Genomic DNA, 25,706 nt, shown 5'->3' on the forward strand with positions numbered 1-25,706 from the left:
CAGGAATGACACAGAGTAACTGGTGCCCAGCTGGTGAGCTTGGCTGTATGACAACCACAGTAAATGTGGGATTTATGGATTTCTGCACTTCATCTCCCCGTGGCAAACTAGCAGAGGGGGCTGCCCTGCGCACCGAGGTTTCTCAGGCACTTGTTTGGTGCCTGCAGACATGGCACATAGTGTGAAGGGGGGATTTCCCCCTCTCCAGCCACACTGCCCTCCTCTGTAGCACTGGGTGCCACCCACTCTCCACAAACTCCTCCAGCTTTCCTTAAATTCCCTTCCAGAGCAGGTACGTATATGGGCTGTATGTAGTTATAACGATCTGTTCACCTCGTGTTTCCTGCGATATATCATAATTGGGCCTTTTGGCCTTTCATCCTCAGCCTTTGAGGCAGTTTTTTTGTGACATACATATCCTGTGGATTCCCGTGAATAATTTTTTTCACTCTATAGGTACCTGCAATTAGCAGCAATACTGGAGGTATTGGGTACTGATTCCCAGCGCAAGTGGCCTCACAGAGCTCTCTGCACTGCAACAAATCAATCGCTTGGCATTGATTTAAGGGAAAAGGGAAGGAAAAAAAGGCCAATTTTTTTTTTATCTTTTCCCCCACTGTCTTTAAATATGAATACCCTTTAGAGCAATTTGCCAGGTCAGTTTTACTCAGTGGTTTGACCGATGCCACAATTTATGTCAAGCTTAAGAATGAATTAGCAGTAGTGTGGGGTCACACAGGCAATCCTGCCCAGCACTCACTGGGTAAGCACCACAGGCAACAGCCTGCGATGTGTCCGAACGGAGAAATGAAACACCTGGCTACCACCGTCTCCGTGTTGTAGACGGAGGAGATCTTATTTCTTTCAGTCTGATCAGAAACAAGCCAGTCTGAAATCTCCTTCTGAAATCTTCCCTCTAAAGTGACAGCAAAATGCTACTACATTGATTTAAACAGGTTACAAAAGAAAAGCTATTTTTCTTAAAAGTATTAGAGACTTTTGACCTTTCAAAAATAGATAGTTGACACTTTCTTCTGCCACTTTCCTTGTGAACATGAAAAACTTGTCTCTCTACCATGATTTATTGAACATCAGGGAGTTACAGGCTAATATATCTTAGCAGTTATTGACATTTCAAAAAGGAATTCAAGCACTGACTCTTCTCATCATCTCTTTACTTTGCTCAAGATATACACACGCGTTGTACTGACCTGACTAAATAAGTGGGATACCCGTTTAACCATCTGAGTATTAATAGCGATTTCACACTTAAAGCAAAACCGTGTACATGTAAGTCTTTGAAGGAGATTATCAGGAGGCACCAATACTGTGTCTTCCTGCCTTCTCCAAAGGGCATGACACCATATTCTCAAATAAATCAATGCGGGCATGGGAAAAATAAAATGCAAATTTCTGCACAGCAGACGGAAGCAAAGGGGATTTTATTTCTATTGGTGCTTTAGCACCATGCCAGCAATCCAGATGAAAGTCTGTTGAGAGTTTGGTTGCATCAAATTAATTGTCCATGTAATGGTTTTAAATTGGTCTCTCTAATCTGAAAAAGCGTGCGATTAGTCTGCAGAATTGGAACTGATAACGACCGGATCCAACAGCAGAAGCCACATCGTTATAAGAATTGATTTTATAATCAGTACAGTTTGGGGAGGGGTAGTTATCTCCTCATACTCTAGCACTAAGGGAATGTACTATACTAGTTTCAGTTTATTGCTAGCAAAGCTGAAAATGCGTGGAGCTTTGCAAAGTCAAACAAGCAAGGACGGGGTCCTTTGGAGGAAACGGCAGCTTTCCGCAGAAATGCTGGCTCCACACCAGAGAAAAGGGGTTTGTAACTCAGTGCCCTCCAGCCGCTGAGGCAGATGTACCTGCTGTCCCCTGCATTCGGGCATCACGAAATTTTACCTTTGACTGTGAAACCTTGTAGGGAAGGCAGAAAAATGTCTCCAGAATGAAACACCCACCATAGCAAATGACACTTTTTTCTCAGACGCGATGGGCTCCAGAGGACCTTGAGACCACACTGGCAGACAAAGACGGTTGTTCAGCTGAGGAAGGGACCTCTTCATTCTGAGATGCTGACACAAGCATCATGCCCACATTCCATGGAAATGGGCTAGCAGCATTTATTGCCACTTATCTTTTATTACTTCTCTCTTGGCTTTGATAGCCAGCTAATGATGAATAGTTTTATTAAGATGACCCAGGCAGATGAGGAGATTACATTTGGGATAGTCACTCAGGAAAGCAGCTGAATGAGGAAAAGGGGAAAATAATTTCTGGGGAAAATCAACAGGCAGACTGTCTTGGATTAGGAGAACATGTGGCTTCCAGGACCCAAAGTCCAGTGACAACCTTTCCAAACAGACCATCTTGAAGCAGATGTTCCCAGACACTTCAACAGACAATTTTAAAATGGTTTAAGGAAGCACACGTGCACAAGAAGTGCCTCTGGAGGACAGTTCATTACTAACTACAATGCATTAGAGAAACGGGAAGATCGAGAATAGCAAGTGCTTCACACACGTACAATTAAACTTTTTAGCTAAGAGGGAAAATTGTAAAAAATCCCTCTTACTCCTCAGTTCTGGCATTAAAAACCTTCCCAGGCTTATGAGAGGGATCTGAGCATATCATGCAGTATGTTACACCCACTTCAGTGAAAATAAATCTCCATGACTTGACCCATCATGAGAAAAATACTAACATTGCCTAATGTTAAACACAATTATGAATACAGACATTAACTTCCAGCTGCTAACACCATCCACTACATCTTTCAAAAGTCCTCCTGAAGGGATTTAGGTTTCTCTTATTCAATGTTACAGTCTCCCTGTGAAATACCTTTTTCCAGCACAGAGATTTCCTTGTCTTTTCTATTTGCATTCATTCTTCCCTTACATAAAAATTACTTACTATTCTTATGGGTTGCGCCTAACTGAGGCCTTGACCCTACAAACTCTTATCCCTGAACTCTGGCGCCATTGCATAAATATTTGCATGGTTGGGGCCCTCAGATATAACCTACCTGGGAAAGGGATCTTCTTTTATGCTTCCAAAGTTAAAACCAAACCTCTGCCTTGTAGCAGACTGCTAGAGAAAACACAAGTGCCAGCAAGAAGCTACTGAGTCAAAAGTTTTACAAAACAAGTGTGCAATACAGGTTATTTATCTGATTGTGGTACTGTGCTATGATAAGCAGAAAAAAAATTACCATTAAGCCCAAATCTTCAGGTTCTATATTGAAGGATGTAGAGGTGACATACTATACAAACATGGGAATTATGTACAATCCCTAACACTTTTGGCAAGTGGCTAATGGCAACAAAAAGGAGCCTGTTTCGATACATCTAGAGTCTTATTCGACAAATAACTGAACTCCACTATGAAGCCCTGGAAAATCACATCCTTCCACCTGAGTTTCCCTGACACAAATAAGCCTCTTCACCTGCAAACACTGCAAGACTGCACACAGATAAAGTTTTAATAGGGGGAAGGGAACAAGTCATAAAACTTGGGCCCAAACTCAATTTATTGACATGTTTCTATGTTTGTGTGTGCACACACACAGTAATCTAATAAAAGCAAGGAAAATAATAGGCCCATGGCCACACAATGGTGCTTAATCACAAATACCAGTGAGCAGCGGCCCTTCTGCACATCCAACCCTGTTCACAAGGCAGTTGCTCATGTATGCCATGAAGGGCTTCTGCCAGAACTATGCTGTGCGCTCAGGCTTGTGGAAACACCAGGCAAACAACGGCTTCCTCCTATCTGTTGCAGTGCTTTAATAAGAAAGTCCTCAGATTTGACTCAGCCCTTGATGGGGAGCCCTCAGTACTGATTGCCCCAGAGGAGTCTCGGTAGGCACGAGGCAAAACCTTTGAGAACCCAAAGGCAATTCCTGGCCACTTGGGAATGACCTGTTTCTCCTATGTAAGAGCACTTTGATCTCCCTGGGAGCCCTTCTCCTTCACACCAACCTGGGTCATATCTGACTGGGGACATAGAAAGAAGCTGGAGCTAGAAATGATGCAAAAAACCTCATCTGAAGTAGTTCTTCCTTCTTCATCAAGGGAAAAGTAAGCAGAATCTTCCACCCCAGCCCCAGCACTTAAAGAAGGAGGCTGAACAAGAAACATGGCTTGAATAAAAAAAAAAAGGATGTTTTCCTTAGAAGTGGCTGTGTCTATTCCTTTGCTGTACTGCATTGCATATACTTACAATATTTTTCTGTCTGTCTTCTGTATTGATGTAAACAAACTGGAACTTACAGTGTTTTCACAGTACACAAGCCTGGCAAAACCTTTTTTGTTTCCAGTAAAACATTTTGAAAAAATACTACTGATGAAAGAGGGGAAAAAAAAAATCCCGAAAAGATCCCAAACCACAAAAATTACCATTTGGAAAAGTCACGTTGATGGAATACACTTAAAAATAAAAAAAGAAAACGAAATCCATAATTTGTGATTACTATCATTGCTTTAGTTGAGACTGAAGGAGATTTCTGCAGCAGAAGGCATGAAAATCAATTGGTTTTAATGTATTGGATCTGTATTTACATTAAAATTCTACATTTTAGAGGAGTGCATATTTTCCTGCAATTTCAAATCAGTATTGTCTCTAGAAAGCACACAGGTCAATACACAAAAGGACACAAAAGTACACACACTCAAAGGCAACCCTGTGAGAGCAATTTAGTTTTCAGATTTAAATGAATTTTTTTGTGTATGTTAAATACTGAATTAAAAACTAAAAGGCAATTGCTATATTGTTTCTTCCATCAGACTGAAAACACAAGATGAATTTTTGGGTTATTTTAAGAGGAAAATGAAGAAACAAATATAAGACAAATTACGGAACATGATCAGAGATCCCTCTGAAAGACGTTCTGCCTTGAAGATACCCAAATCCTTAGGGATTTGGACTGGATCCCTGGACAGGAGTGCATTTTTCTTACATGCAGAAAGGTATAGCAAACAGAAAGCAAACAACAGTACCAGCACACACCTCATTCTTCTGCACAAAGGTTTCATTATATTATTTCTATTAGTTTGAAGATGGTTCTGTAGGATGGCTCTGGTTAAGAGATTCCCCCAGGTGAATCCTTTGTGCCCTCTGTCCAGCTGGGAGCCTTTGGTGAGGACAGATTAGGCAGCAGCTAAGTACAAAGGCTTTTAATTTGTGCTTTCCCTGGGGGCTAAATTACTGGTAACATAAAGGGGGTACTTCAAAATGGCAGGCTCAGGACTTGTCTCTACAGTAGCACCTATCTAACTCGAGGACCATGCAAAGCCCCAAAACAGATGTTTCTGTTTTATTGTTCAAGTAATTTTACTCTGATTTAGTCGATCCTAATCAATTTAAACATGCTTCTATCTTTTAGGGGCTTTGGTGTTTGGTTGTTTGGGTTTTTTTTGCTTTTAAGTGGCACACAATTCTTAGGAATCAATTTTATATCTTATTTTCAGTTAAATGAATGCAACTCTGTGAGCGTACAAGTCCCAAGAAGCTGTAGAGAGAATACTCCATTTATTTATGAGACCTGTTAAAAGAGATTCATGCTACACAGCAGCTGCCTTTCTGCTCACTTTTTTCTTTATGTGTTGCTAAAGTCAATTTAAGGACATTCACCCACTGAAGACTGAGAGAGAGGCAGAGAACCTCACATTCACTTGGATATAACTGGAACTCAGTATAATTCTATCTCCCATCCAGTCCTGTGGCTCTCCTAGACACATTTTGCCTCGTCATTCAAACCGCCCAGAAGGGTAGCAACAGGATACGTGCTTTTATATCTTCCTCCTCCTCCTTAAAGATGTGCAGATGGAGACTCATTAGGAGAGCTAAGATTTGTGCGTGACATGACTAGTTAGTAAGGTGCCAAAGGAGGAGAAGGAAGACCCCCATTAAACAGGGGAGAACACCCTTGATTTTCCTTTGGGTCACATTTAGTTAAAAATAAGGTGAAAGGACGCTATTAGATGTGACTGGCAAAATCTTCCACTTATCCACAGATGAGGCACAGCACAGCCAAAGCAATCCAGCCTTCCCGCGGTGCCCCACAATGGAGCGTGGTCACCCACTGAGACACCAGCTCTGCTGCAGAGCCATTTCAAAGTCTGGCCAAAAGAGGCTGCTGCTGAAAGCCAGCTGCTGCAGCCCTAGCTCGCAATGAATCACCATCTCCCGAGGGCACGGGCTGAGATCACCATCTCATGGTATGCAAGCCATCAACCCACCCATGCGAAAATAAACCATTCATCACGCACATGCGGACTGGATATGAACAAGTGACCTAGAAATCTGGGGGGTTCCAAGTCCCATTACCCTTCGCCTGAGTCATTCTCCTGTCACATGAACCTTGCTGTGACATATTTTGTGGGGGCTGCGGTGTGTGTGGGGAAGAACAACCCAGAGTTGTCATTTAGTCCTAAAATTATGCATAACTCTCTCAACAACAAATAAAAGCACAAAATCCCTATGAAAGAGGAAAATGTGGTAGCAAGGGAAAAACCTCCTTGTTGCATATTGTATCTTCATTTGAATGCCAGAATAAATCTGAATGAATTATATTTTTTAATTTGTTTAACTATGCTAATAGTCACCACGCACTAGTGGTTTTAGCAGCATTTTCTCTTTATATGTATGACTCAAGAATTACCATAGCAACTTGCTTCCTAATTAGCCTTCAGTTACTAACAATCAATACGATTAGACAAGGTCAGCGCTGGAGTAAGCTCTATAGATTTTTAAAAAGGCTACTGAGAGTCAATAACGGCAAGAAGAGGAGGAGGAGCGGGCTCCTGGACGATCTTCCCCAAAGGATGGTGGCTGTTCTGCTATTACTCACTCTCCTATGAACAAAAGCAGTTGTGGCAAATGAGAGCTTTGCCACTTACCCGGATTGCAGAAAGCTTTTAACCTGCCAACAAATTCTCAAAATATGGAGAATAGGAGCATCCTTAGATCTGCAGATAAAAAGACACCTTACTCTCACATTGCTGGGACTGATGTTGACTGAACGCCATCAAAATCAAGACTAAATGTCATAGATTTTTATCAATGGAGCTGCATCTGAAATCATTCTCTCTGTGTGGGAAGGATCCCTAAAACCTGGGATAAGGTGAGACAGTCCAGTTCACAGGAAGATGCCCCCTGGGTTTTAAACCTTCGTGGTGCTTAACTGAGATCCCATTAGGAAGTCCTCCTTCTAGCGACCTGAGGGATCGCCCATCCTGACACAATTTCCACCTCATTTTTATAGCCTTTTTCAGTCGTTAACATGTTATCTCTCACCCTGAAAGCACACTAGGATGAAAACATGATGTGCTATTCAGAGGTACTCTGGGTCTTGGGAGTACAAAACAGGCTCCTTGGTACTGACAGGTGAAGGCTCATGAAAATCCACTTTACTTGTTAGAATGTTTTACTCTAGTACCAAGAAATACAGGCAAAAACAAACTTTATTTTTTAAATAAACACTGTGTGTTGTCAATTACGGCTAGGCATGCAGCTGTTGCAGATGAACTGTGATCTATTTGCTTGCCTCTGTAAAAACGTGCTGCCGCTTGGCACTCTCCTCTATTCCCCACCGGAGGTTACCTCTCCACCGTGGCTGTGCCTTCAGCCTCAGCACATTCCGGCTCGCAGCTCCGGGTCCCCAAACAGAGGGTCGGGCTTGGGGAATGGAGGAGTCAAGATGCGGCACACAGTGAAAATGTAATGACAAGACAGGCTGGATAGTGCAGTACGATGGCACTGCAAGCCATGAGCTTTGAGGCAATGTGTCTTGACCTTCCTCTGTACAGAACGCCCCGAAGAACAACAAAATGATTTCAGGCTCAAAAAAGCCATTTTTTAAAATTAGAACATAAACTAGAATAATTACCTTAAAAGCAGAAAAAAACACAAAGAACATTGGCTAGATAGAAGAGAATGGGGAAGAGTTTATAGCCCCTCACCCCTGACATCCAGAGCCTTTGGAGAAGGTGTGAAGTTCCTCAATAACTTATTCCACGTGGCAGTAATCTCTAACGAGACCTCCTGCAAAACCCTGTTCATCCCCTCTAGGGTCGCTCCCTGCTCTCCAACACACTCACTGAGTGACACATATCCATCTCTGGCCTGTAAACCTTCTGCCACTTGTAGTACCTCAAAGCTGCTCCCCTCCAAACATGCCCATTAGCCCGCAAAGGGAATACCCAGTCCGCCTTCCTCCAGGGAGCTCTGCCGCTGCCAGTTTTCCTATAGAACATTATCTAATTGGGAACAGAAGTAATAAATAAGTAAATCCTTTTCACCATGTCATGCTCATCTTCTCACAGCACAGATGGGAAAATCCAAAATCTTACAAATCCAGCACAAGGAGTCTTTAAAATACGGAAAATAAAGCTGAAAAACATATCATCATAAAATCACATTCAAAATAAAAGATTGACAAAAGGATTAGACATGTCTAATGAGTACCTTCACTTCATAATTACACCAGAAAGGATAAACATTTCCAGATAAAGATGTAAATTTTTGTGCTCTTGAGCAGACAAACAAGACAGAAGTAAATGATGCTTCCAAACAACAAAGACTACTTTAATTCAGTCCACAAGTGAAATTCTGCATTATCCCTTGTTTCAGTGGAGAAACTTCACAGCACAAAGTTGTGTTGAATAGCTCATTATTTGTTAGGTGCATTTCTCCTCCTCAGAAGAGAGCACCCTATGAGATGGACAAAATAAATTCTCCATATGGATAAGCTATTCCATAATTGTTCCAGAAACATTATCTTGAACGTCCTCCTTCAGCAATTGGCATCAGCAGCTCTCGGGGACGAGGTTCTGAACCAGGAAAGCCACCAGCCTGTCCCTGTCCCCAGCTCCTAACCCTCTGCTGACTGCATTGGAAAATGCACAGACACCAATAGTTTTTCAGCATTGTGCATTTCTCTCGCAATCATTTGTAATTTCCATCTGCGGTGTTGGCTCCCCAAGCATTCAAAATATTTTATGGTTCCGTATCTGTCTTCTGTTCTAAATCCTAGCAATTTACATCTTTTCCAGACTACTCTATGTGTATATATACACATACGTATGTATGCAAGTATATATATGCGTATCTATTCTACCATGCAGTATGCAGTTTACTCACAAAGGGTATATCACTCTTTACTTATTTTTAAAGAATCAAGCACATATCTGGAACTCTTCATCAAAAACATGTTCCTGCTTGAGAAATCAAAACAAATATTCACAGCATTTTGTGAGCAAATTGTTCTTGGCTTGGTCACAAACCAGACAATGGGTACAGCGAATCTCTGGTTTTACACCTGGGATGAATAGGGGCCAGCAGTGTCTTTGATAGAAAAATCAAAATGCAGCTCACTAATAACGATAAAATGCTCAGCTGCCTCTCCACTGAGCAAAGCAACCATCAAACTAATGATTAAATCCACATCAATCATTTGGCATAATAGAAATAAAGGCTGTGCAGTATAATGTTGTCACAGAATCAACATCTCCTGCTTAGAAAATAAATGTCTTGACTTCATCTCAACATTTGTTTTCCATAAACGTTGAGGTTTGTAGCAGCATTTGTATAGCGACGGGAAACAATCCTTCATTGCAACATGCCAATTCCACTAACATTATTTCTAAAATAAACAGAAAAGCTAGATAAAATTAATATGGGAAGGTGTTTCTGAAATCCTCCTGAAATTGAATTACCATTTCCAATCTGGCACCAGCCTTCCTCCTTCTAACAAAAAATATTTAGGAGCAGCAACAATAAATATTGAAGAAAATCCCATTTAGAGCAAATCGGGCACAATTTCAAGTAGGTCACACCTTTTGCACTCACTCACTGGTACAGTTAGATACACACACAAGTTTAATAGAAAAAAAATCCTATAAACACCTGTTTTCTCATGAATAAAGAACTTTCCTTTCTAATTCATACTTTTTTCTTTTTTTTTTCTTTTTTTTTAATAGCAGCATTTTTTAAAGCAAATCCAGAAACTGCATATATCTGGAAGGAGATGGCACTCCGATGCCTCTTGGGATATGCCGTCACCTGAATTCCCACAGACTCCCACTAGCACAGCCCCATGGTGCAGCAGGAGACAGAGACCCTCACCAGTACGTCTGTCAGGCGGAGGGGGTGGAGGTGTACATGTGTGAGCTGAGCAACTGAGGGAGGGGCAACCACTGTAATTCTGAATACGTGTGTTTCCTCTCAGAATTGCTTTGTTACTCGATTTCACACAAGCATGTAGATTTATTTTTTTTTTTGGTGGAAATAAACACTTTTATAATAACCCTCTTACAACTCTCTAAAAATATATTTGTTGGCTTTAATGCTGCTTACTTGTATTAATTTTGATTTAATCTTGTGTTTACGATTCTCTTCGTTTTCAAGTCAATAAATTTTATTCTGAATTCTTTCCAGAAATTTCAGAGTTAATATGTAACTAATACACAAAATACAATTATCCTTTTTAAAAAAAGAATTATTTTGAATAATATATATTATTTAGAATAATTTAGAATTATATATATTATTTAGAATAATTATATCAGAACTGAATATACTCATTTTAACAAGAAAAGGGTAATTATTTAAATCAGAGCAATATTCTGAAACATAACATGAGAACCACCTTTTGCCATGTATGAGCTATGAATTACATTTGAATATACAAAATGTAATTAGAACCAGAAATCCTGAGTTCTCATTTTCTGATACACGTATATAAGCTTAATAAATGCATTGCTCAGCCAGCATAAGAATTATTTTGTTTCTTAGCAAGTATGTATTTTTATATTTAGAAAGTCATTTAGAAGGTCACTGATTCTACTTTGAAAGTACAAGAATCTCATAATAAACCATAAATTGAAACTTCCTTTACTTCAAATTAGAGTGAAGCTCTTGGAAGGAAGAGATGGAACTTGAAGAAGTGACACTTTTTTTGGGAAAAAAAAATAAATTACATTTTACAACACTGGTTCTGGCCCCTCTTGAAAGAAAAAAACCCACCCAAAAGCCCCCAAGATGAATCTCAGAAAGTTGGCCAGTAAGCGAACATATCAGCCTCTTCAGTATGCACAAAGCATACCTCACAGGACAAAAGAAGAAAGATTATAGCATTAATTCTGCACCACAGGATGACTGTCAATTCTGAGGCTCCTTGCTACATTTATCAGTAGCAATAATCAGCTTAATGCCTCTGATGGAAGGACCTAGAGGGAGGTTGCCTTCCAAAACTGAGTGATTCAGAGAAAGCAAGTATCTCCACATGAACAACCACAGCTTGCCAAACTCGAAGTCCATCCTGCCCAGTGTCTTGCTCTAGTGGTGGTAGGGGAAGCCCAGAAAACAGTGCAAGAGCAGGGCAAGCTTATTGAGAAAGCCCGTCTGAATACTCAGTCAACTTTCTTTGGTGATTTGCAGCTCAAGTCTTTGTGTTTGGTACGTAAGTAGGTGAGATGCATTTTCTTCTCCGGATTTTCCCAGAGGATCTCTTCGTATCAGCAAAGTCTGAGAGCAGAATTCCCTGGTTGAACCATGCGTGGTGTGCGTGGTGTGAAGAAGTACAGCCTTCAGGATTTTTATTTATTTGTCACTTACTAGTTTTATTTGAAATCCCGTCCTCCAGTTGTAGTATTAGGAAGGGCAGGAATAATCACTCCTGTCTACCTTCCCTGTACTGAACCTGCCGTACAGACCACTCCAATATCCCCCATCAAAGGTCTTCCTTCCAGATGGAGGAGTCTTGTCCTGCTCCATTATTCCTCAGGTGGAAAACATCCATGAATGTGTTCATCTCAGTGAGTATTTTCTGGTTTGTTCCCTATCCTTTTCTTAATAAGGCCTCGCATTTCCATTTAGAGACTTTTTTTGACCAGGGGCTGGGACCTTCTTTTTAGAAATGTTCATTTGACCCTCAAATTTTATTTTGAATGAATGAGGCTAATTTATAACCCATACTTAGATATGCAAAAGAGTTATCTTCGTTTAGCCTGCACTTAATTTTATCTGATTTGTTTGCGTAGAGAAAGACAGGAAGAACATTGGATCGAAGTTTCCTCCTAAAGGAGAGTGGGAACTCACACAAGCATTTGCCCACATTTAGTCTTTTACGAATTCAGGTAATCTGAACAGTGTGTCACTGGGGAGAGGCATTAAAGCATTTAGCACACATTCAGGTAAGTGGATTTTCCTTTTTTTGCTTTACCTGTCTCTGTGTCTAGACAGCTATAAAGCAGGGATCAGAAATGATGTCCAAGATGATTCTTCCATTAAATACTTCAGTCTCTAATGCTGGCTTCATATCAATGCAGTTAAGGAATAAAGATTCTGCTAACAGTTCATTACCACAAAACTCATTCTTGCTCAACAAAAGGAAGCAATGACAAAATGTATTTTCTTTTTTCCCTTTCTAAATCTATTTTATCAAAGCAAGCAAGCATCAAGATACAAAACCACACAGAAAGAATTATGGAATCCTTCCTTTCTTGTACTCTAACATGTTTCAATTAAAATATGCAAATACTAGCATGATTTTCCAGGACTTTTTCAATAGGAAAATTAGAAAATGTTGATATGGACAGTATGAACTGATTTTACATTTCCTAGCTTCTTCTTTTAAGAGTTTTTACTTTACTTATGATTTTGTTCCACCCAAGCGTTAGCACAAGATTGAGATCAGGTTATGCATTTACTGAAATATCACAAAGCTGTAATTAAAATCTTTGATCTTTGACATCAGCAGTGAGTTGCTGACATGGATAATAAACGTCTACTTCACATTTTTGTAATTGTGCAAGGGATGACAACAATAACCGCAAGTGTAAGATCGCTTCTGCAGATAAGCTTTGGCAGGGAAAAGCAGAACGCCAGGTGATGATGCAGCAAAACATTTATGGATTATAATAAAAACGACCTCATCTTTGTTCATTACTTGTTATGTTTAGAACACAGGGCATAGCTTCTACTTTCAGGAAATGAATTGAATTAAGAACACACCAGGCTTCCTATGTATTCATGCCAAACACTTCAGTTTGCTATCCAAGGGATGGTATTTGCAAAGGCTTCAGAAGGGTCATCTGAAGTAATGGCACTTCTTTGAGAAGCCGCTCATGGCCATACTGAGAGACAGCGGCACCAGGCACTACTCTGCCGCGCTCCTCCGCCAACGATGTGTTACAGGACCCCTGGGAGAAGCTGGCATAGCTGCTCGCCTTTCAAATCTCATTTGTAGGAACACGTTTCAAAGGGCAGAGTGTAGCAATGGGGAAATGAAGACTGACACCCCGGATGCTGCTGGGCTGAGGAACGCGTACGGCGCGTATAGCAGAGGATAAGCTTTCTTACATGATTTTGCTGCTGAAACCCTCCAGTATAGAAAAGAGCCCGTTCAAAAGCATCGATCACCATCAAACGCAGACAGTTAGTTGGGATGGGGACATCTGCGACTTGCAAGTCTACCCGCAGGAACCAGGAAGCCTCCTGTGATTGCTCACTGCCCAACCACCAGCCTGCCATGGCTAGGCAGCCCTTAGCGCCTGCTGACTTGAGCAGGATCAGACCAGGCAGACAGAGAGGAAAGACGCGTATCATAACAGCGGCCCCATTAAAACATTTATTTTTTGGGATGTCAGCCTAAACTTTGCATTTCTTTCCTTATGCTGGTTACTCGCCTTACTGTTTTTGAACTGTAGTCCTCTGTTCCCTGAGAGAAAACGTATATTTAGACTAATTTAAATGCATTAAGTAGCATACTTATTTTCATGCCCTGCCCTTAAGATGCAGAATGCTACACATAACTTCCTATAATGTAAATTAGAATTTAATATCCATGGAGTTGCACCTTGAGAATATACCCTGGAGTATTTATTACCGAAGTGTGATTGTTACCTGATTCAGTACATGTTTTGGTACACATAATGCACCGTGTCCCCCTTTCACCTTAGGGATGTAAATAAATATTTTTGTAAACATGCACTATTTAACTTATCTATCACAGCAGATCCTGCAAATCCATATTTTGCTTCTTGCAAAAAAATAAATAGCAGATTTATTCAAATGATGCAACAAAAGATAGAAAGGAACTCCTGCTTAGAATCAATTTCCAAATGTCTTGGTTACACTCAATCCTCACCATTTTCTCAAAATAGCTTTAATGATCTTATTTAATCACATCCTTTTGCATACCAAATGAGGCAGCACACGATACACTATGCAAGAAAAATTGGAGAAGCTGCAAAATACTGACCACCTTTCTCGGTAGCAGAAAACACAGACTGCTCATCCTTAGGTGATCATGCAAATTCTGTCTCCCCCCTTTCCTTCCCATATCTTTGGCCTGTTATAGAATCTTCTGGCCAAGTGTTATAGAATCAAATGCTGGGACTTAAATTAAACTGATTTCAGGAGCACATGGGATGATGGCCATCATTTAGCCATTTGCTAGCCCAGATAGCTTTGATGGTTACTGCCAAAGAATGCCTGGATGGTGAATCCACCAATTTGCCAGGTTGTTAAAACTTGCTAAATAAAGCGAAGACTTCCCACTATGCCAAATTCTCCTGATAAGTCTTTTACAATCAAGCCAAGAACTTTGTTCCTTCCTCACTCACAGGAAGAGATAATACACCTTGATTCAGCCGTGTACTTTAGCACATGCCTCAAAACACTCTATTGAGTGGTCTCCACTGTCCTCAGGTACCTCACCTCAGTTTCGACAAAACATAAAAGGTAACTCAGTTTGATCTAATTAAGTCAAAGGAAAGCATGGCCTGCCTTCTAGCCTACTGGGGCAAACAGGAGAGATTTTACCATTATACATCAGGTTGGTTGTTGTATATGAAATAAGCTGGTGCTCGCGTACCTAGGTCACAGACCAGCAGTATTCGTTCATATGAACCATCACTGGATCAACAGTCCCAGCAAAAAAACCCATAAAAGCTTGAATGCACTGAGTAATTAAGTAAATGCATGATTCAGAGCGATTTTTTCTACAAGTCCATGAGGAAGCTGTAGATAGCTGGTACATATATTACTGCTGTCTTCCATAGACTGAAGACATCAGTTTCCAGGAGTGTCAACTCTGGCAGATTCTATCAACTCGATGCCTGAGTATCATTCACTCAAGTTTTAACACTTTCCAGGGTTTTCAGAGGTCATAAAGGATTTAGGTCTTCGAGTTCTGTTAATCATAGCACGGTTCATGTTCTTAAAATGTCCCTTTGCCAAAATCAGCTAAAGAAATCCCCTTCTCCCATTACTCCAAACTACAAAGCAGCGCCAATAAAGATGCTCTGTCTCTGTGACACCTTCTAGTTCAAGATGTACTTCATCCACACGGCAGAATTTCCTTGCACCACACACAGGTTAGATTTGAGATTGAATGCATTATGTTTCAGTTTAAACCCTTCAAAAGAATAAATAACTGATGATGAATTTTCAAGGGGACTGTGCCTCAGGATACAAATGGGAAGCCTCTTTGGCTTGCATAAGGTAAGGGAATCAGACCAAACTTCCTATAAATACGATGCCCAAATCAGGCCTTGTTAGACCAACATTCACAAGCCTACTTTGCTACCTTGTATTAACAGGAGGAAACTTAGAAAGAGAAAAAGGGAGACTTAATATTGCTTCAGACTGTCTCTCCTCCAAATTAAGCACTTTCGGTGCAGGTTGAAGATGACATAGCAGCTGCAGAGCACGTTGAATCGATTTTGTCAGGTATGTGCCTGCATAGGGCTCATTTTTAATTTAGTAACTGGAGGATTAATTAGTTCAGGGAGTGTAAACAGGTTGGTTAAGCAGGAGTCTAGACAAGTTGCCACGTTCCAGCTGGCTAAGACTTAGGAGTAGACTAAATATGTAGCGAGAATAACGAATCTGCTTCCCTGAACACCTATTTGCTAAATTAACACGAAGCCAGAGCTGTGCAGAAGTTGGAAAGCTGCTAGCAACAACCTGGTTGGGCTGTTCCTCCGATCTGTGGGTTTCTGAAGTAGTTTTCTATAAGAAAATTCAAGTTGCACCTAAGAGTAATCTCAGAGAATTAGAGCCTGTCAGTTTCTTTCATAACTTTAAACATTTTATCTAAAAAGAAAAGATCTTTGTCCTAGAACATACTTGGGGAAGTTGTTTCTCTATCTGACAATCTGCAGAATGGACATTTCATGGTTTTTCAGTAAATGAAGGAATTTAGATGGGTGAGAAGAAAATTACAAGCTAGAGGTGGTTCACATGGGCTCTCATTCTTCCAAAAAAACTTCAAAATGGCAAAAGTATTCCAGTAACAATTTTGCCAAATAAAGTTCTAGTCTGTAATTTGTCAAATAAAAAGAAATAATAATAATAAAAAAATCAGATTAAATCCACAAGATTTTGTCTTGGTAACTGAAACTGGAGCTTCACAAGGGAGGGCAGATCAGATGCTCCATGTTGACGTTTCCAGGTCACACTACTTTTTTCCATTATGAGTCATGGTCACTTAGTGTCCATTATGGAAAGTCTTTGGACATTCCAAATGGAAACCAAACAAGATCTTTCCTGGATACTGTGACTGGAGCCTGACTGGAAGTATCTGGAAGTATTTGATATTTTGTGGCAAAACGCATCTGTTCAAAGCTCTAAGCTGTGTGGGTAGTTAGGAAGAAACTAAAATGCACAGAGAAAGCAGGAACACTGAAAAATGTTACTGAATGATTTTTCTTTGAAAACCAGAAATTCGTGGTCACTGTATTCGAAAGCCTTCATTCACACTAGCCATAAACAATGGCTTTCATACGAAATCTGTTAAGATTTTCATGGAGGACTCATCTCTAATTTCACTTGTACTCAACCAGCTCATCCTCAATGGATGATTCCAAAGACCACCATTTGCATGCAACTTCTGGGCTTTGCAACCTACCCCTTCCTCAGAAACACAGTTAGAAATGATCTAGTAATAATAAAAATCATGTGTACAGATACGCTGGACTGTGTAAGATACTGTTTTTCTCCACTAATACACTCAGGAAGTATTGTCACACTCTCAATTTTCAGTCTATTTCACCTAGTTCTAGATGAGCGCATACATACACTACATTGAAGTATCTCATTTGTATACATTAGCCTATCCACATTTTACCATATGGAGGTATCACATTATTAATAGCTGTTTTCCTTAAATAGACTACAGTTTACTTTAATCTTCCTTTCTATGCATGAACTTGCAAGAGTAAAAAGGCTTTCATACAAAGGCTATGTTTTTATATGCAAATCTATCATTTGATTACACACATTTTCGTCCCTACATTATCATGAACATTTCTGATGAATGTTTTATGGGTTAGGTTTAGGATTTGTGAGCTATTTCAAATTTTATCTGTTTGCCATATCATCTGCAAATACCGCATCTTTGTTGATGTTGATTGGTCTCATTTGCATATTTATCAGACTTCTATTTTCAAGGATGTTTTGCTATAAACTGTCTGTCCCCATTTCTCCTCCATGTACTAACAGTACATAGATATATTTTCAAACTGAGCTCATTTCCATATATAATTCTTTTGGTTAACAATAAATCACCACTTAGAGATAACCCCATTCAACGCAATCGCTACCTTCATACATATCTGACATGTGGTTTCTGAGTAATTAAAGATAACGGGAGCAGTTTACAATGCGCTTGCAACCCACTTCATAGTCCAGAGAGCTCAATGATTTTTCCGCAAGGACTAGGCTAAAAGGAACCCTGCAGGACTGGAAAGAAACAAGTGCCAACAAAACCGGTGATGGAGAGCTGATCTTATTCCTAACGGGTAACTCTTGACCACAAAAAAAGTACGCCTTTCTTTTTCTTTTCGCAAGAAAAATGTCCGTTCGCAAGCACTGCTTGATGGGGTTATGAGGGTTCAAATCAACAAGTGGTCTGCAGCAACTGGAGGTGTTTTAGCATGTACCAATTGCCAAAAGAAGACTCCTGTACCTACAGCAGTGCCCTGAAATGGATCTTGTGCTTCAGAAAGGGCCAGGTGCCATGTGAGCTTTACCACCCACTGCTGACCAGCAGCTCTTCAATCATTCTTGCATGTTCCCTGATTGTTCTTCATCCTTCTCTAAGTTCAAAATCCTTTCCGCTTCCTCACCATACCTCCTGGTGTGTTCACCTTCTTGCTGAATCCATCACTTATGCAAGAATATGAGGGAAAAGGGTGGAAATGATGCAGAGAAATGTCAGCAATCAATTCTTTTTTTGTTTTGCTGTTACACACACAGCAGTGAAAATGGCACTGCGTTTCAGTGCGTCTCCCCATTCAGACTCCTCTTGGGTGAACAGCCCGTTTGTGACCCTCTCCTGCCGAGGTGCAAGTATTGGGTGTGTTCCTAAACAAAATGTGGTGACTTGCTCATACATGAAATAATTCAGAACACACCTCATAATATTTCAGGTTGGACAGTGACCGTTAGCCTCTCTGGTGCCCGCACCAGTTAACCCACAGATTTTCTGTCGCTAAATTCGAGTAGTGGAGAGCTGCAATACATCCACAACAGTATACTCATGAATGTATGATACATCTGTTCATCAAAAGCGCTCATAATTGTATCTCCAGGCTTATCACTAAAATTCACAGAAATTAGGTGCTTACACCCTTTATGTGCTAAGATTTTCAGACCTATCACCCGTAAGAAACTTCTCTCACACATCCTGCCAGCTGACTTTGAACACGCACAAAACAATCCTATTTATTCATCACTGAAAAGAGAACTGGCTGACCTGTTATGAACAGGAGTGCTTTCCTCCCTAATTTTTCCACTGTTTCATTCCAAAGTTCTCAGAATAATCAGTTTGCCAAGATCTTCTGCTATGGCACTGCATTTATTAATTCCAATGACACTCCTTGCTGAACCAACACTTTGACTGAGGACTGCCCGCTTGCTGATATAAAAAATTATTTATGACAACAAAGTTTTGGAACAGGGCATTAAAAAAAAGTTTCTATTTTTTTAAAACAGAAAGATGAAATGATGAAGCTCAGAGATAGGGACTTGCTCACAGGACATAAAAGGAGCTGCAATCAGAATCTGCTGTTTGGAGTAAAACAGTTGTTTCCTAGTAAATATTGACATAATACATACATTTTCTCTAGGTCACCAAGTCCTGCGAAAGCTCCTTTTGGAATGACTCTCATCTTGGTGAGGACAAATCTCCTGAAAACAGAGAAAACGGGGCGATTATTCACTATTCTCAACACAGGACTGTGTAGCAGCCTCGCCAGCACAGGAGAGGCCTTTATCACAGGTACAAGGATAGTCTCCAGGCTGAAGGCTTCGGCGCCTAAATACAGCTGTAATGTTCACAGGCTTTATGGGACTCCAACTGCCTGCCCAGACCAAAATTACAGCACAGCATTGGGTTACCTCTGGAGCTCCTCAGGGGAAAAAGCATCTGTTGGTAGTTGCAATTTCCCTGTTTGCTTCAGTAAGAAATCCAGACCCAGCCACTGCAGCTTTGCTGGGAGGGGACAGGGTCTTTCTCATGTCGACCTCTGTTTTGAGAGATGCTCAAAGACAGGATGAAGCAGCCCTGTGGAGCCAGACTGCGGCGAGTCGCTAACACAAGGCTGTAAGGTGGTACGTTCATGCTCGTGCAAGATAAGCCTTAACCTGCTGCACAGATAATTGAAGGAGTCGGCTATAATCTCCCGACAGTGCAACTTTAATACCCTTTATTGCTTCTCACGGTCTCTCTTATAATTAGTTCACAATGCACCACAAAATTGGGACTTTGGAATACGCAACTTGGTCACACATGCACCAAACCAACATTTTAATAATTTTTTAAAGGTCGCAGAATATGTTTTACAAAGAAAAAACATTTAAAATATCACATAAACCTTTTTGTTAACCTAGGCTCATCTCCTTTTATCACAATAAACAAAGAGAACTACAAAGCCTTCGAAGGCACTCTGCAAATGAAAGGTAGGGTTTCTACTACACCTCGGAGAAATTAAGTGTTATCTGGGTAATTGTTTTCTTTCACGCATTTAATCATTCATAGGTAGTGAGCACGAACAATTGCATATATTAACACGACTTGCTCATCAAGATACATGCTTCACATGATACGCTTATGACTAGATGCCAGGTCAAGAAAGCATAGCTGAGACATGAGAAAGCCCACAGAGATTTTGTAGGGAGAAATATTGTACTTTTGTATTCTCTGCTGAGAATAAAAGTCATACTCAAACTCCCAGGTATTAAACACCAAACAGATAAATAAGCAGGGCATCAGATAATATTGGTTGCATTGAGCGACAGTTGTTAAAAAATAGCCTTTTCTTTTTCTTATGAAAAACATCACCTGTGTTACATACATGAATATCACCCTGTGATTCAGTTTCATCATCTGTTTTCCTGTGGAAACGGAAATCAATTGTTTTCTGAATTACTACGGAGATCTTTTTTGCTGTGAGCATGCCTGCCAGACCATCCCTCATTTTTATCATCTCAGAACTGGTTTCACACGGCTGCTTGGGATTGCCTTTCAGCCCGTGTCTGTGCTGCCTTACTGTAATGTCTGCAGGAGAACAGAAATGGCAACTCAGCCTGGTATTACCTGCTGTGTGGTCCTGCAAATTTTAACACAATACCGCAAAACTAGAGACTTACTTTCTTACTGTTCACATAAAGTATTCATGCAGCCCTCATCTATTTTTTATTTCAGCCGATTAGTTTAGAATTTTCATGGGAGATTATCATGTTTTAATCAAAGTCTTAGGGAAAAAAGTATTATTCGAATAGAATACCACTGTGAAAGGTTCCTATTTTTTAAGTGCAAGTCTTTAGTAAAATCTACCCCCTTGTTTAAATTCCCAAATATGAGTTAATATTTGCTGAAGTGGGACAAAGTCAACGCACGCCTCACCTAGCTCTAGACATGTCACTGTGATTACACCAGGAGTGAACTTGGCCCCAACAGATTTTTAAACATTGAAATTTATGGTATTCTCAGTCCTGAAAGATGATGAAGTCAATTTGGTATTCCATTATCCTTGTGCTATCATTAACGTAAATCAGAAAGAGCTTCAACACACTGTCACACAAGAATTACACTATTGAGATCATTATGCAAACGTTAGAAGGATTAAAAGAGCTTCCAGAAAAGTGCTAACCTGGATTAGGCAATTTGTAAAGCCCTACTGAAAACACGGCCGGTGTAATGCATGCAAAGCTACGGCTGTGCTTTCGGAGTGCAGATAGGTACAATGGATCCTCGCAGAAGAGCCAGCAGGCTTAGTGCTAAAACCTGATCCATCAGGAAACTCTTTAACTTTGATCTGCTTTGAAACCTTTCCTAAACTCTCCTTTGTAGAAACGCACACCTAATTTTGGAGCCCTAGAAAGTGGGCTCCGTCTGAAAAGCCACCTACAATTTTTTTTATGGCAATATTCTAAAATGAATCCTCTCTCTGCAGGCGCAGATCATCAGGAGGTTTGCCATTCTTTAATTAAACCCTGGCCTACGCCATGCTTTGCCACAACAAGAATTTACAGCCTGATCCCGAAACTAATTAAAAGAAGGGAACCTCATTCATAGATGAGGTTATCCATATGAGCAACGCCACAAGTGCACAGAAGTGAAAATCAAACCTTGAGTTTCTTTGTCGAATACCCTGCTATCCTGCACTAATAAGGTACCAGAATTCAGGAGCCACATGTCTAATGCCCCGGAGCACTTAAAGTAGAATTGAAGTTTAATAGCTGAAGTCTCACATTCCACTTAAAAAAATTAAGGTTAATTGTTTTTAAACATCCCTGAGTAGGCTAATAAAGTCAGCCTTAATGGTATAACGAACACTGAAAATGAGAATCAGTTACTTGTTGAATTATCAACTGTATAATGAATAGGAGTCTATTATAAGTAGCCAAATGCTGTACTGTCAATAAATCTCACAAATTAGGCTCCAAGAATCAATCCTTACTTAACTTGAGATACTGGCTGTTCAGTACCAATTCTTTCTGAGGTACACGGAGGAAATAATTGAAAAGCATTTCCTCAGTTTTGTTGCTGGCATTATTTTATGGTCAAAGAAATGAATAAAGCCCACCTTCATTCAAGTATGTTTCATGTCAAGACAAACGAGTAAACAAAAACATGTGCTTAATGGAGAGATGCAGTATTTGGTCCTAAAAAATTGTGTTAGCACTTAGGCACCAGCAAGGAAAGCACTGAAAAGCCTAAACACACAGTGCATGGCATAGAATTGAAAACCCAGAGCCAGATACCCAACTAGGGTAGAACTATCTCCTACTGATTTGTTTATTTATACAGAGACATCTAAACCTGGTTATTTTAAACAGTGAGGTCTCAGTTAATATGAAGCCACCGACACAGGTGATTTACACCACTTTATAACACCACGAAGAGCAAACAACCCAAATACATCTTGCTTTTGTACGGCTGTGTCCAGTATAAGAGAAATATCATAGTCCCAACTTAAATCTCAAAGCCTATAGAGGACATGATGCAAACAACAGAAATCAGCAGGTACTGGTAAAATGTTCCTGAATAACTCTCTAACATTTCCAGTTATGACGAGATTTATGGAACTTTTCCTAAAATAGTCTTCTGCAGCTAAAGTAGTTCAGACAGACAGAACATAAGACATGAAGGGGAAAAAAAAAACCCTCCAGAAAAATTAATATTCTTCCATCCAGCCCCACGTGAATCCAGTGACAGAAATCAGACTGACCTCATCACGATGGGATGGAGGACTGGCTGTCATTATTCAAGTATCTGGTGCCCAAGGTATGGGTGATTAAAAAGACTTGGTAAATTACAAGATAAAAAAAGTGGACCCATACAGGTCATTTCCGCTAAATGTCTCTAGTGCATAGGAAATATGTGAAGTGTGCACATTAAGCAAATCAATATAAATACACTGTAACTGTGAGGTTAGCTGTTTATATACAAAATGATGTATTTTGCATATTCATCAAATGAGTTCTCAGACCCTGATCCCACAAGCTTTTTCTTGAACAATTATGAAGATGCTCTGGTGCGTAAATTCTCCACCAGAACTTACTCTCGCACTGCACTGGTGCCCTCTCCTCCCAGCCCCCTTCCTTGGCAAACGCCCACCACCACTGGCAATAACCTTGTGCAACAAAGGACTGCACTGATTATCAGAAATTAGACTAGTTAAAAAAAATAAATTAATTTCTGCTTCATAAAGCATGGCTGTATTTAGGTCTTTCAAAACACTCTTTAAAACTCATTTCTCAGATCTACTTAAGTCACACACAGTTAATCAGAAAGTGTGCGCATTGTAGAATTATCTTCCCTGGCTCATGTAAATTGCAAATTCATGATGTTAAAATGAACTATATCAAGCAGATACTATAAACTTTATAACTTAAGGACCAAAGAAAAGGAAAAAAAAAAAAAGATTTGGTGACCATAATGCTAAATCACTAAATTCAGTTCCAAAGAAATAAACGTGATAGGATTTCGAAGAACATTTTACTTTAATCTCTGAGCTAATAGACTGATGCTATCACCTTCTAATCCTCTGCAGCAATGTGTATTTTGTCAAACAAAGATTTACAGTGAAATTAAATTTACTCTTTGTTCTTTTCTTTGGTTGTTTCTTTGTTTTTGTTTTCTGGTTTGGAGATGTGCTGGAGGTTCCAGCACAAGCAGCAGATGAGTTTTTGCTTTACATCAGGAGAAGACAAAATGATGCCATGACCTATTAGTGTGCTCTTGATTAAACACAAAACCCAACAAAATCCTGGCCCGTTTTTTTCTCTATTTTTGCTTGATTAGTCAATGCAACAGTGAAAGACTATTTTGCTTTTCATGCTGTAATAGGAGACAAATAGATACTGCAGACTGTGTCCCAGATAGCATAAATCAATTGAGCTGTGTCATTTTGGCCCTAAACTTTTGTCCTAATTCTCACTGGAATAAATCACGAGATTCCTTTGAGCTAAATCTGATTTAATTTAAATTTATGAAGAACATTTGTAAGCCCCTAGCTCATTGAAAGGGGCTCACGTTGCCATATGATTTTGCTATGATGAGGGTCTGGTTCTAGTAAACGTCTCACTAGTAAGGGGCATATGCAGATATACATGAACATGAAAGTATTTTTCCTAGTCAGCTGCCCGTGTGGAAGATCTCTGTAATCTATTAAGCAGCTTGTTCCTGCTTTCAGACATAGCTACAGTTTCCCCTTTCTGCCAGCAGGCGGAGAGGACTCCAAAACTCAGAAATCGGACGCTAAAACATCAGGCTTCAAAAACCATCAAGCTAAATGCAAAAAGATTGTGTTTATTTGCTTTCTGGTTTTAAAGCCTTTAGAGTGCATTCGTATCATGCTGGAAAGCTATTTTCACCACTCACGAGGCTTTAATTTAAAAACAGAGAAAGATTTATATCAGTTGCTCAATTCCCAGAGGTGCTGAGGCTGGGACTCCATACGGCTGACAGGATCGCAAGGAATGGCACCGGCAGTGACAAAATACCACTCCCACTATCCTACTGGCTTGTCTTTTCAGAGAGCTACTCCATCATCTTAAGGGAAAACCAAAGCCAGGCAGAACATTTGTCCAACAATGACTATTCATGTAACTACAGATTCATTTCATAAAGGGGACCCTGATGGCACAGGCGTGATCGAATAATGAAGGAAGAGCTCTGCAATCCGTTTTTTCAACCAAGACGTGATCCATGCATTTGAGAGTCTGAGAGCCCCTACTTTACACACCTGTAAATTGACCTACAAGGGAGAGACCGTAATCCCTTGCTAATGTGCACAATCTGGCTTGAAGCATCTAATCACTGCATTCACCTAATGTGCTTAAATCAGCTGCTCACGCCCTTCGAATGCTTGTGAAAGCACAAGTTATCTAGCCTGTGCAACTGGTTTATTCCTTTCGTGGGATAATAAACGCAGGTAAAGGTGAGTATTCCAGAGAAAAATCAGGCAACATACATTTCACGGAGAAGACAGAAACCAAAGATCCCCTCCCGCGTTTCAGGCTGGATGGAGCCTGGCTAGGAGACAGTTAATTTCCTTCATGGCAGCTCATATGGTGCTGTGGTTTAGATTTTTGACCAAAACCATACTGATAACACGCTGACCTTCTAGCTGTCGCTGAACAGCGCTTGCACAGCATCAAGGCTGCCTCTGTTTCTCTCTTTGCCCCCCCCCCCCGGCCCAGACTGGGGGGGTGGGCAATAGGCTGGGGGTGAGGGGGGGCACAACCGGGCAGGTGGCCCGAACTAACCAGGAACATATTCCATAGAGTATGATGTCATGCTCAGCAATATAAGGGAAAACCATTCTTCTATCTGACTGACAAAATGCAGGATAACTCTGTGAGGGCACACGTCCTCCTTTCAGGTATGCCCCTCGGGAACCTCTTCGGGTCAGGGAGTGATGTAAGGGGGCATCTCTGAAACAGAAAATATTTTGGTTTGTGTGCTATTAAACAAAGCAATGCACAGACAAAGTAAATACAATTAGAACTGCAATGATAAAGTTATTAGCGACGCCTTTCTGCTTTGCAGGTCTGAATCTAAAAGGCACTATGTGCAGTAGCTCGTGAAAAATCACTCCTTAATCTTTACCAGTGGCCTCCCTTAAAAATCAATTTCCTTTTCTTTTTTGAATTAAATTAAAAGGATAATG

The 25,706-nt window shown here is 40.3% G+C and overlaps 1 protein-coding gene across 1 annotated transcript in view; it reads right to left on the bottom strand.

Moving 5' to 3' along the window:
- FSHR (follicle stimulating hormone receptor) overlaps nt 1-25,706 on the bottom strand; it is an 80,992-nt gene that overhangs the window by 31,612 nt on the left and 23,674 nt on the right. Inside the window, exon 2 of the mRNA XM_009894821.1 lies at nt 19,144-19,215. Coding sequence (XP_009893123.1) covers nt 19,144-19,215 — 72 coding nt within the window. The remainder of the gene's footprint in view (nt 1-19,143; nt 19,216-25,706) is intronic.

This window comes from Charadrius vociferus, unplaced genomic scaffold (genome assembly GCF_000708025.1).
Source record: "Charadrius vociferus isolate BGI_N301 unplaced genomic scaffold, ASM70802v2 scaffold411, whole genome shotgun sequence".
Lineage (NCBI taxonomy): Eukaryota > Metazoa > Chordata > Aves > Charadriiformes > Charadriidae > Charadrius > Charadrius vociferus.